We start from the raw sequence: 14,211 nt of genomic DNA, 5'->3' as shown, positions 1-14,211 counted from the left end.
GGTATAGGGTATAATAAGTTTGTGCATTTGTATGTAACGCCAAGAAATAGTGGTCATAGACCCATCTTTTAGTATACCGATCGACTTAGAATTAAATTCTGAGTCGATTTAGCGATGTCCGTCTGTCTGTATATGTAATTTTGTGCACAAAGTACAGCTCGCAATTTAAGTCCGATCGTCCTCAAATTTGGCATGGAGCCGTTTCTTGGGACAGAGACAATCGCTATTGGTTTTGGAAAAAATCGGTTCAGATTTAGATATAGCTGTCATATATATTCATCCCCGATTTGGTCATAGTTAGCGTGTTTATCAACCGATTTTCTTGAAATACCGTACATCCAAATATTTGATGAATCTCGAAAATCTAGCAAAATATCAGCCAAAGCGGTTCAGATTTAGATATAGCTCCCATATATATCTTTCGTCCGATTTAGACTCATATCAACACAGAGGCCAAAGTTTACTACCGATCTTTGCACAGAGGGTAGAATTGACATTCTACCAATGCTTGTTAAATTTGATTGAAATCGGTTAAAATTTAGATGAAGCTCCCATATATATCTTTCGTCCGATTTGAACTTATATGGCCACAAAAACCAGAGTTTTGCCATGATTTGCTTCAAATTTTGCACAAGGGGTACGTTTAATAGTATCGTTAAGCGTGTCAAATTTTGTTAAAATCGGTTCAGATTTAGATATAGCTCACAAATATATCTTTCGCCCGATTTGGACTTATATGGTCTCAAAAGCCAGAGTTTTGCCCTGGCTTACTTCAAATTTTGCACAAGCGGTACTTTTAACGATACTATTGTATGTGCCAAATATGATCAAAATCGATTCAGATTTAGATAAAGCTCACATATATATCTTTCGCCCGATTTGGACTTATATGGTGTCAAAAGCCAGAGTTTTGCCCTGGCTTACTTCAAATTTTGCACAAGCGGTACTTTTAACGATAATATTGTATGTGCCAAATAGGGTCAAAATCGATTCAGATTTAGATATAGCCCCCATATATATCTTCCGTCCGTTTTGCACTCATATGACCAGGGGGGCCAAAGTTATACTCCCATTTACGTGAAATTTCGCATAGATAGCAGAATTATTATTCTAACTATACATGTCAAATTTAGTCAAAATCGGTTCAGATTACACACAAAGAAAATTTCATTAAAATTGAGCCAACGAAACTATTTCATTGATATAATGAAACCTTTTCATTGCGGCAATGAAAACATTCGTTAATAGTACGAAACTTTTCGTTGATTAAAAGAAAATTCATTGTAATAACGAAAAACTTCGTTATATCAACGAATTTGTTTCATTGGCTCACTTTTAATGACACATTTCGTTAATATAACGAAGTTTTTTCTACCAGTGTATATATAGTTCCCATATATACGTACACAGAGTTGGGGGAAATATGGTAGACTGTTACACATTTTAGACCCATTTTCAATGGAAATTTCCTCCAATTAACTGGATGCGTTAGCCGATTTAAATTTTAATTCTAGAGGTTTTGTAGAAGTAAAAAAATTGTCTCATTTATATAGCTTCCAGCAAATGTGAAGTAGTTGAGATGGTAACACAAATTTTGGCCTACATAGGGGTGAAGGATATAATATAGTCGGCCCCGTATGCAAAGCGGGCATGTTAACCATTGCACCACGGTGGTTCCCACCTCTACATTTTAAATTGCATGCAAAACGCACAAAAAATTGCGGTGTCTTAATGCCCCAATTGTGAGGTCGGTTTATATGAGGCCTATATACAAAAACCTGGACCGATATAGCCCATCTGGAAACTTGGCCTGCCTGCAGGCAAAAGATTAGTCTGTGCAAAATTTCAATACGAGTGACACGAGTGATTTCAATAGAGTGATTAAAACAGACAGACATCATTATATCGTCTTAGAATTTCTCCCTGATCAAGAATATACAGTGAAACCTCTCAAAACTAGACACACACGTTCGCCTAACTTTTGTCCACATTTGGAAAGTTTTCAGTTATGAAAGGTTAAATTTAACCCTCTAATGCCCAATCCCGCCCTTAGGCGGGCTTCAATAAATAAGGAAACTTTTAGTAAAACACAAGACAACAAATATGAATAAAAAAACAAGAAAACTTCAAGAGCCTTTGCAGCATATACTGAATTTTATCGTATAAATTTTTCTTGATTAGTTTTCTAGCTTTTGTGTCGTTAACACTGAATATTTAATCAGCTGACAAAAAAAATTGAGGCATTAGAGGGTTTAGAGCCATATAAATATACCAAACATCTCGCGAAAATAATCCACTTTTTTAGAGGTGTCCAGTTTTTAGAGTGTCCAAATCTGAGAGGTTTCACTGTATATACTTTGTATAGTCCGAAATCAAAATTTCGATGTGTTACAAACGGAATGACATACTTAGTTAATTTACTCCAGTCAATTTAAGGATAATTTATTTAAATCAAAAATGTAAGTGTTTACTTTAAGGAAAATTTGCCATAGTTCAAAGACATACAACTTTATGGGAGGAACGCAAATTTCCAAAATTGGTGTTTTAAATTTAATATTTTTTTTTTACCCAAAGATTATAAACTTTCTTTCAAATAAAATTTAATTATTTTAAAGTCATATGCCCTTAATATTGCGTAAATTGAGCATCGTAAGGAAAATTAGCCTTAGTTCAAAGACATATGACTTTAAGGGAGGAACGAAAATTTCCAAAATTTGGTCTTAAATTTAATACAGTTTTTTTACGCATATATTATAAACTTTCTTTCAAATAAAATTTCAATATTTTAAAGAAATATTTTCATAATATTGCATAAATTAAGCATCGTAAAATTTAGGTTGCATAATCTTTAATACCACGTACATATTTTTTTCAGTGTTAATTTATATGCATTGTAATAATTTTCGTTTACTACTTTTTTTTCACATACATTACATATTTTTTGTTTTTTTTTCAATATTTTTTTTTTTTTTGTAAACAAAAATAAATAAAAAAATCGGATATGGATCTTTAATATCTCCGTTAGTCATAACCATAATTTACTTTCCATAATAACTAAACAATGTACAATATATGCCCAATCATCACTTACTCATTCTAACTCATTGTAATAACACTAAACTAGGCATATGGTTTCGGTGCAAGAGGTGGCTCAGGATCAAGTCTTTCGGTTCCCTCATCATCCGGCTACGTAGTAAGTCTAAAAAACTTAAAGTCATTTGAGAAAGATCCCATACTACAAAAAAAAAACATAAAAAAATGAAAATGCAAAATTTCTTGTACGAGTATGGTTTGTTTATTGCTGCGTGTTCGACGTTCCTCTGTGTCCTACTATCATTTTCTATGGTCTTGGCATGTTCAAACAAAGAAAGGACTGGAAATTCTCTCACCCTCGATAACATCAAACGAATATTTTCGTATACTTTTTTCCTTTAACGAAACAGGATATCTCCCTAGACAATTTGGTTTATTAGAATTTCTTATAGAAGGTGAAAGAAATTTCCTCCATCCTTGTATATGCAGAATGTTCATTTTTTTGTTTTCTTCCGCTTTTCAATGTTTGTATTCGTTTTAAAAATTTATGTTTATATGAAGGGGAACATTTCACGTCATTTAAAAAACAAATCCACCTTCAAAACGGATTCTGATGAATTGCTGTATGTGTATTGTTAAGTCCTTTGGCTGCCACAGTAAAGATTATCCTGAGTGTTTTTGGGCCCGGAAAAAAACTGAGATGAAATTCACTTTCACCCAAACACAATAGACACCGACAATAATTTACAGTGGCACAAAAAGGAAAATATTTTAAAATAGTGTGCTATAAAATATAAAAATATTTAATACAATTTTCGAATCGTTTCCTGTACTGTAGACGGTAGACATTGGAAGTTCATTTGAATGAAGACCATTAAAAAAAAAAAACAAGTATATACGGCCGTAAGTTCGGCCAGGCCGAAGCTTATGTACCCTCCATCATGGATTGCGTAGAAACTTCTTCTAAACACTGCCATCCACAATCGAATTACTTAAGTTGCGGTAACGCTTGCCGATGGCAAGGTAACTTAAAACCATACGTGGTATATATTAAATCAAAAAAGATCGATCCAATACGTATATAATTCAGTTTGACAAAGTAGACATCAAATTTTGACAAAATTTTCTACAGAAATAAAATTTTAACAAAATTTTCTATAGAAATAAAATTTTCACAAAATTTTCTATAGAAAAAAAAATTTTGACAAAATATTCTATAGAAAGAAAATTTTGACAAAAAATTCTACAGAAATAAAATTTTAACAAAATTTTCTATAGAAATAAACTTTTGATTAAATTTTCTATAGAAATAAAATCTTGGTAGATTATTTGTGGCTCGAGTGGCAACCATGATTATGAACCGAATAAAATTTGAACAAAATTTTCTCTAGAAATAAAATTTTGACAAAACTTTCTATAGAAATAAAATTTTGACAAAATGTTTTATAGAAATAAAACTTTGGTAGATTATTTTTGGCTCTAGTGGCAACCATGATTATGAACCGATATGGACCAATTTTTGTGTAATTGGACCAATTTTGGTATGGTTGTTAGCGACCATATACTAACACCACGTTCCTAATTTGAACCGGATTGGATGAATTTTGCTCCTCCAAGAGGCTCCGGAGGTCAAATCTGGAGACCGTTTTATATGGGGGCTATATATAATTATGGACCGATATGGACCAATTCTGGCACGGTTGTTAAAGATCATATACTAACACCATGTTCCAAATTACAACCGGCTTGGATGAAATTTGCTTCTCTTGGAAACTTCGCAAGCCAAATCTGGGGATCGGTTTATATGGGGGCTATATATAATTATGAACCGATGTGGACCAATTTTTGCATGGTTGTTAGAGACCATATACCAACATCATGTACCAAATTTCAGCCGGATCGGATGAAATTTGCTTCTCTTTGAGGCTCCGCAAGCCAAATCTGGGGATCGGTTATATATAATTATGGACCGATGTGGACCAATTTTTGCGTGATTGTTAGAAACCATATACCAACACCATGTACCAAATTTCATCCGGATCTGATGAAATATGCTTCTCTTAGAGGCTCCGCAAGCCAAATCTGGGGATCGGTTTATATGGGGGCTATATATAATTATGGACCGATAGACCAATTTTTGCATGGTTGTTAGAGACCATATACCAACACCATGTACCAAATTTCAGCCGGATCGGATGAAATTTGCTTCTGTTAGAGGCTCCACAAGCCAAATCTGAGGGTCCCTTTATATGGGGGCTATATATAATTATGGACCGATGTGGACCAATTTTTGCATGGTAGTTAGAGACCATATACCAACATCATGTACCAAATTTCAGCCGGATCGGATGAAATTTGCTTCTCTTTGAGGCTCCGCAAGCCAAATCTGGGGATCGGTTATATATAATTATGCACCGATGTGGACCAATTTTTGCGTGATTGTTAGAAACCATATACCAACACCATGTACAAAATTTCAGCCGGATCGGATGAAATATGCTTCTGTTAGAGGCTCCACAAGCCAAATCTGAGGGTCCCTTTATATGGGGGCTATACGTAAAAGTGGACCGATATGGCCCATTTTCAATACCATCCGACCTACATCGATAACAACAACTTGTGCCAAGTTTCAAGTCGATAGCTTGTTTCGTTCGGAAGTTAGCGTGATTTCAACAGACGGACGGACGGACATGCTTAGATCGACTCAGAATTTCACCACGACCCAGAATATATATACTTTATGGGGTCTTAGAGCAATATTTCGATGTGTTACAAACGGAATGACAAAGTTAATATACCCCCATCCTATGATGGAGGGTATAAAAAAAACTAAACATAAATTTATAAATTTCATAATTTATTCTGATAAATTTTTATACACTAAACTGAAAACACTGAAAAGTAGACGTACCATGCTGAATATATGTTTTACGGTTAATGTAATTAACGGATTTAAATCTTTAAATCTGATTTCCTTCTTAACAGTATATCGTTCAATGTACCGTTAAGACCTACCCTCAACTTTGAACTGCTTCACATAAAATATTTCCAAACGAAAATAACGATCCGCTTCGCCGACTTTGTAATGAATTCAATAAATTCTATAAATATCGCGATTTGTCAGAGGAGAAATAACAGGTTGGCTGATAACTCCCCGGTCTAACAAAGAAAAACACATTTTTTTGTCAAAATTCGTTTTTATTATTCAACATAGTTCCCTCCAAGAGCGATACAACGATTATAAAGACCTTCCAATTTTTTGATACCATTTTGGTAGTACTCCTTCGATTTTGCCTCAAAATAGGCCTCAGTTTCGGCGATCACCTCTTCATTGCATCCAAATTTTTTCCCTGCGAGCATCCTTTTGACGTCTGAGAACAAGAAAAAGTCGCTGGGGGCCAGATCTGGAGAATACGGTGGGTGGGGAAGCAATTCGAAGCCCAATTCATGAATCGTTGCCATCATTCTCAATGACTTGTGGCCCGGTGCGTTGACTTGGTGGAACAACACTTTTTTCTTCTTCATATGGGGCCGTTTTGCCGCGATTTCGACCTTCAAACGCTCCAATAACGCCATATAATAGTCACTGTTGATGGTTTTTCCCTTCTCAAGATAATCGATAAAAATTATTCCATGCGCATCCCAAAAAACAGAGGCCATTACTTTGCCAGCGGACTTTTGAGTCTTTCCACGCTTCGGAGACGGTTCACCGGTCGCTGTCCACTCAGCCGACTGTCGATTGGACTTAGGAGTGTAGTGATGGAGCCATGGTTCATCCATTGTCACATATCGAAGGAAAAACTCGGGTGTATTACTAGTTAACAGCTGCAAACACCGCTCAGAATCATCAACACGTTGTTGTTTTTTGGTCAAACGTGAGCTCGCGTGGCACCCATTTTGCACAGAGCTTCCGCATATCCAAATATTGATGAATGATATGACCAACACGTTCCTTTGATATCTTTAAGGCCTCTGCTATGTCGATCAACTTCATTTTACGGTCATTCAAAATCATTTTGTGGATTTTGTTTGATGTTTTCGTCGGTAACCACCTCTTTCGGGGGTCCACTGCGTTCACCGTACTCCGTGCTCATTTCACCACGCTTGAATTTTGCATACCAATCAATTATAGTTGATTTCCCTGGGGCAGAGTCCCGAAACTCATTATCAAGCCAAGTTTTTGCTTCCACCGTATTTTTTCCCTTCAGAAAACAGTATTTTATCAAAACTCGAAGTTCCTTTTTTTCCATTTTTTTCACAATAACAAAAGTTGCTTCACAGAAGACGCTCTATCTCACAAACTAATAGACTTACAGACGTCAAATTTTGACAAGAATCATTTGAAGGTTGGTACTATATAAAAATAATATGCATTTAATACTAGCGACGCCATCTATGTGTCAACCTGTTATATCCTATAATCGATTTTGTTTTTTCTTTAATTAAAAAAATCAAAATCTCTATAAATTTACTATCAAAGATTATTTTTTTTTTTTTTTCAGTATAGTGAAATCCGAAAAAGTAATATTCTCGCCACTTTGAACTATATTTTAAATTATTTAATACATAAGCATAGTTATAGTATTCCAAAGTTTTGTACTCATATCTTATCTTAAGCACCACAGAACTATGGCCAAGGTTTTAAACCACTGTACTGAAATGCAGTGATAAGAGGACCGTATTTATTTTTCACTTAGTAGTAGAATCTCACACAGCCATTCACCTCACTGAGGGTGTGGGTGTATGAATTTAAAATAAATATTCTCGTAATTATAGTCACGTTCTTAAAAGTGAACTGGCACACCTACACAAAATAACACAGAGATACTTGAGTAGTTTAGGTATTTATTTGCTAAAGGAAAGTAGGAAGGAAGGTATAATTTATTTTATTATAAAATTGGAGTCCTTAAATGGAAAACTCGAGTCAGCTTTCAATGTCATCATTAGTAACTAACGAATATTTATGCATCACCATCATTCAGGTGCGACCATTATCCAACAACCACCAAATATTAGCGAGGGAATCTATGGGAATTTATATTCAACATCTCTGTCTCAAACCATATATGAACAATGTCGATTTTACGAGAAGCGTTTTTATTACCATTCCCTATATGCTGTTGAGAAGATCTAAACCAGATTGGGGAATTGTGTGTGTGTGTGTGTGAATGTGTGATATAACCTGCTTTTTCCGGTAACTATTGGCTATCAAATTCACCCTCCACCAAATAGTAGCACTAGTTATATGTAAAAATATTCGCCATATATTTATCTGTTTACTTTAACATGAAGATGTTATTGAGTGGAGTTAATGGTTGAGTAGACAGCTGTTTTGGATTTCAACATCCTCATCAGTTTCCTTTATTGGACGATCTACACGGACAAAAAAGACTATTTACACCCTTAACCACTACTGTGGCACAGGGTATAATAAGTTTGCACATTTATATGTAACGCTAAGGAGAACCAGTTCCAGATCCATCGTTTAGTATACCGATCGTCTTAGAATTTAATTCTGAGTCGATTTAGCGATGTTCGCCAGTCTGTTTAGCTATCCGTCTGTCTGTTTGCCTGTCCGTCTGTCCGACCGTATGTCTGTCATTGTATTTTTGTGTGCAGAGTACAGCTCGCAGTTTAGGTCCAATTGTCCTCTAATTTCCGCTCAAAGACAATCGCTACTGATTTTGGAAAAAAAATCTGTTCAGATTTATCAATCGATTTTCTTCAAATTCCCTACATCCGAATATTTTGTGAGTCTCGGAATCAGTTCAGATTTAAATATAGCTTCCATATATATCTTTCGCCCGGTTTACACTCATATGACCACAGAGGCCAAAGATTAAGACCGAATTGACATTCTAGCAATGCATTCTATATTTGGTTGAAATCAGTTTAGATTTAGATATAACTGCCTTATCTATTCTCGCCCGATTTAGACTCATATGACCATAGAGGCCAAAGTTGTTCACCAATTTATGTGAGACTTTGCGCAGGTAGCAAAATTAATATTATAGCTTTCCATGGCAAATTTGGTTAAAATTGGTTCAGATATAGATATAGGATTTAATATCAAATGTTTAGAAAATGCAATTAACTATTTGGGGCTTTACAAAGGGTGAAAAATAACATAACAAACAATGGTAGACAAAGTTTCGTTAATACGATGAATTCCTATGTTGTATTAACGAAATTATTCATTAAATGTCGGCCAAAGTAGCATTTCGTAAGAACAACGTAATTTTACGTTATATTTACGAAACCGCTTATGAACACACATTTGTTGTATAAATGAAACTTATTCATTGTATGAACTCAGTTTTTTCATTGTTTGAATAAAAGGCGTACGTTGTATCAATGAAAACAAACGTTATATTAATGAAACCTAACGAATTATTGCACTTGAGTTTAGTCATTGGTAGTGTATTATTTTTTGTTAAATATAAATTAAATAATATTTATAGATAAATTAAGCAATTTAATATTATTTCAGTCAGAATTGGATTTTTTACACCCTCCACCATAGGATGGGGGTATATTAACTTTGTCATTCCACATCGAAATATTGCTCTAAGACCCCATAAAGTATATATATTCTGGGTCGTGGTGAAATTCTGAGTTGATCTGAGCATGTCCGTCCGTCCGTCCGTCTGTTGAAATCACGCTAACTTCCGAACGAAACAAGCTATCGACTTGAAACTTGGCACAAGTAGTTGTTATTGACGTACGTCGGATGGTATTGCAAATAGGCCATATCGGTACACTTTTACATATAGCCCCCATATAAACGGACCCCCAGATTTGGCTTGCGAATCCTCAAAGAGAAGCAGATTTCATCCGATCTGGCTGGAATTTTGTACATGGTGTTAGTATATGGTCCCTAACAACCATGAAAAAATTGGTCAACATCGGTCCATAATTATATATAGCCCCCATATAAACCGATCCCCAGATTTGAACTCCGGAGCCCCTTGGAAGAGCAAAATTAATCAGATTTGATTGAAATTTGGTACGTGATGTTAGTATATGGTATCTAACAACCATGCAGGAATTGGTTCATATCACTCCATATTTATATAAAGCCCCCATATAAACCGATCCCCAGATTTGACCTCCGGTGCCTTTTGGAGAAGCAAAATTCATCCGATCTGGTTGAAATTTGGTACGTTGTGGTAGTATATGATATTTAACAACGATGCCAAAAGTGGTCCATATCAGTCCATAATTATATATAGACCCCATATAAACCGATCCCGAGATTTGGTTTTGGAGCCTCTTGGAGGAGAAAATTTCATCAGAGTCAGTTGAAATTTGGTACATTGTGCTGGTATATGGCCGTTAACAACCATGCCTAACTAGGTCCATGGGGGAGCCACCGTGGTGCAATGGTTAGCATGCCCGCCTTGCATACACAAGGTCGATTCCTGCTTCGACCGAACACCAAAAAGTTTTTCAGCGGTGGATTATCCCACCTCAGTAATGCTGGCGATATTTCTGAGGGTTTCAAAGCTTCTCTAAGTGGTTTCACAGCAATGTGAAACGCCGTTCGGACTCGGCTATAAAAAGGAGGTCCCTTATCATTGAGCTTAACATGGAATCGGGCAGCACTCAGTGATAAGAGAGAAGTTCACCACTGTGGTATCACAATGGACTGAATAGTCTAAGTGAGCCTGATACATCGGGCTGCCACCTAACCTAACCTAACTAGGTTCATATTGGTCTATAGTTATATATAGCCCTCAGATAAATCGATCCCCAATCACATAAAAATTGGTCCATATCAAGTTCATAATTGCATATAGCCCCCATATAAGCAACCCCCATATTTCAATTCTGGGTCTGTACGTACCGTGCAAAAGTCCATATCGATTCGTAATTATTTGTAGACTTAACAACCTATACCTTCCTTTTTGGTCTAGTATATACCACGTATGGACTAACTCACAATTTAGAAAACGATGTTAAGAAGTTTTAAGATACCACAGCCCAAGTGATTCGACTGTGGATGACAGTCTTTCGTAGAAGTTTCTACGCAATCCATGGTGGAGGGTACATAAGATTCGGCCTGGCCGAACTTACGGACATATATACTTGTTTCTATTTCTATTTTGACAAATTTTGATCATGTAGTGGGACGATTTATCATATAGTATTGTGACTTTCATATTTGTAATCGTTTCAGTAATATAAAAATCGCCCTATGTTCAGAGAACTGAACTTTTAATTATTGTGATTTACTTTTATTTGTACATGTAGGTTAGGTTAGGTTAGATGGCAGCCCGATGTATCAGGCTCACTTAGACTATTCAGTCCATTGTGATACCACATTGGTGAACTTCTCTCTTATCACTGAGTGCTGTCCGATTCCATGTTAAGCTCAATGACAAGGGACCTCCATTTTATAGCCGAGTCCGAACGGCGTTCCACATTGCAGTGAAACCACTTAGAGAAGTTTTGAAACCCTCAGAAATGTCACCAGCATTACTGAGGTGGGATAATCCACCGCTGAAAAACTTTTTGGTGTTCGGTCGAAGCAGGAAACGAACCCACGACCTTGTGTATGCAAGGCGGGCATGCTAACCATTGCACCACGGTGGCTCCCTATTTGTACATGTATACACGATATTTAAATAAAGGACATATATATTGTGACTTTCACTTAAGAAAAAAATGCCTCTTATTTCTAAGACCAAAGAAGGTTTAATTGTTTGCGCGTCCGCTATCTTTAAAAAAGCTAAGTTTTTCCAAGATTTCTTCCCTGAAGCATTTTCACTAAAGATTAAAAATTTACACTAAATTTCTTACGAATAAACAAAACAACGCCATTTTAACTCACCTACACACAAAGACAATTTCATTAAAAGTTAGCCAACGAAAAATTTTCATTGATCCAATGAAACATTTTCATTAATACAATGAAAACATTCGTTAATAGTACGAAACGTTACGTTGATTGACAGAAAATTCGTTATAAAGGGTGATTTGTTAAGAGCTTGATAACTTTTTTTTTTAAAAAAACGCATAAAATTTGCAAAATCTCATCGGTTCTTTATTTGAAACGTTAGATTGGTCCATGACATTTACTTTTTGAAGATAATTTCATTTAAATGTTGACCGCGGCTGCGTCTTAGGTGGTCCATTCGGAAAGTCCAATTTTGGGCAACTTTTTCGAGCATTTCGGCCGGAATAGCCCGAATTTCTTCGGAAATGTTGTCTTCCAAAGCTGGAATAGTTGCTGGCTTATTTCTGTAGACTTTAGACTTGACGTAGCCCCACAAAAAATAGTCTAAAGGCGTCAAATCGCATGATCTTGGTGGCCAACTTACCGGTCCATTTCTTGAGATGAATTGTTCTCCGAAGTTTTCCCTCAAGATGGCCATAGAATCGCGAGCTGTGTGGCATGTAGCGCCATCTTGTTGAAACCACATGTCAACCAAGTTCAGTTCTTCCATTTTTGGCAACAAAAAGTTTGTTAGCATCGAACGATAGCGATCGCCATTCACCGTAACGTTGCGTCCAACAGCATCTTTGAAAAAATACGGTCCAATGATTCCACCAGCGTACAAACCACACCAAACAGTGCATTTTTCGGGATGCATGGGCAGTTCTTGAACGGCTTCTGGTTGCTCTTCACTCCAAATGCGGCAATTTTGCTTATTTACGTAGCCATTCAACCAGAAATGAGCCTCATCGCTGAACAAAATTTGTCGATAAAAAAGCGGATTTTCTGCCAACTTTTCTAGGGCCCATTCACTGAAAATTCGACGTTGTGGCAGATCGTTCGGCTATTCATGATGAAATGTCAAAGCATACTGAGCATCTTTCTCTTTGACACCATGTCTGAAATCCCACGTGATCTGTCAAATACTAATGCATGAAAATCCTAACCTCAAAAGAATCACCCTTTAATAACGAAAATTGTTGTTGTATTAACGAACTTATTTCATTGGCTGACTTTTAAGGACACATTTCGTTAATATAATGAAACTTTTTCTATTAGTGTACGATCTAGGTTTATTATGAAACAACGAAACTCTAATGAGTCTGTACACTCTTCAGCGAAAAGAACAAAAATGTTGTATAATACAGACGACCATATTAAGTTTTAACTTTGTAACGTTTGTTTTTCAAGATGCACAGGGAAACATGTGCTTACCCTGCAAACATTTTCGATCAAAAGTGTATCGAAGTAGTGTCGCCATTGAAGATGAAACTTTCATGGGTGATATCATCTTCTTGTCGAGTTGGAGTCCCCGCATGGGAACAAACGTCCCGCTACGCGTTAGCGTTCTCGGAGAATCGAACCGCTGACTAAAAGAAGTCAAAACAGCGGGAGCTAAATATTTTTTAAAAAATAACTGATAATCGCCCGCACCGAACGTTGAACTCAGAACCTTTCGTTTGTTGTTTGAGAGGTGTTATTGGAAAATTAGCTATGTCGATATAAGGAGTTTATGTTTAGATGTTTGATCGCTGTTAGAGTCGAATTTGTTTCGAAACGGAAACACCCTACGGAGTATATAGAAGGATTGTGTTTTAAGAGCTAACAATTTCCAAATGTTACTTCCAATGTGCAAGTGATTACAATAATTCCATCTTTGTAAAATTGTTTATTCTAATACTCGAAAAATTGCGAAGCTAATATAAATAATATTAACGAAGCGTGTTTCGTTAATAAAACGAAAATACAAAATTTTCTTTTAACGATCGATTGCATTGTATTAAAGAATACCTTTGTTCTTATAATGAAAAGTTTCGTTATATTAACGAAAATAAATCAACGAAGACCGTTTGTTAATAGTACGCAGCACTTTTCTACCAGTGTGGCAGAGTGTGCAAAGACGTTCTGTTATGGTGCCAATAAACCCAGATTCAACCCCTGGTGGGAGCGTAGAAATTATTCAAATTGTAAAAATTAGAGAATTAGAATTTAAAAGTTTAATAAAAAAATCTTGATAAAAAAATGTAACAGGTTGGCTGATAAGTCCCCGGTCTGACACATAGATGGTTTCGCTAGTATAAAATGCATATTATTTTCATATAGTTCCTTCAAATGATTCGTGTCAAAATTTGACGTCTGTCAGTCAATTAGCTTGTGAGATAGAGCTTCCTTTGTGAAGCAACTTTTGTTATTGTGAAAAAATGGAAAAAAGGAACTTCGTGTTTTGATAAAATACTGTT

The 14,211-nt window shown here is 35.9% G+C and overlaps 1 protein-coding gene across 1 annotated transcript in view; it reads left to right on the top strand.

Annotated features, from left to right (window-relative positions):
* The window catches only part of bma (SCY1-like protein bma), a 327,192-nt gene that overhangs the window by 243,382 nt on the left and 69,599 nt on the right, over positions 1-14,211 (top strand). The window contains exon 18 of the mRNA XM_075306514.1: positions 3,125-3,193. Coding sequence (XP_075162629.1) covers positions 3,125-3,193 — 69 coding nt within the window. The remainder of the gene's footprint in view (positions 1-3,124; positions 3,194-14,211) is intronic.

This window comes from Haematobia irritans, chromosome 4 (assembly GCF_050003625.1).
Source record: "Haematobia irritans isolate KBUSLIRL chromosome 4, ASM5000362v1, whole genome shotgun sequence".
NCBI classification, from domain to species: domain Eukaryota; kingdom Metazoa; phylum Arthropoda; class Insecta; order Diptera; family Muscidae; genus Haematobia; species Haematobia irritans.
The sequence above is the reverse complement of the archived record's forward strand: the minus strand, read 5'-3'. Positions and strand labels throughout refer to the sequence as shown.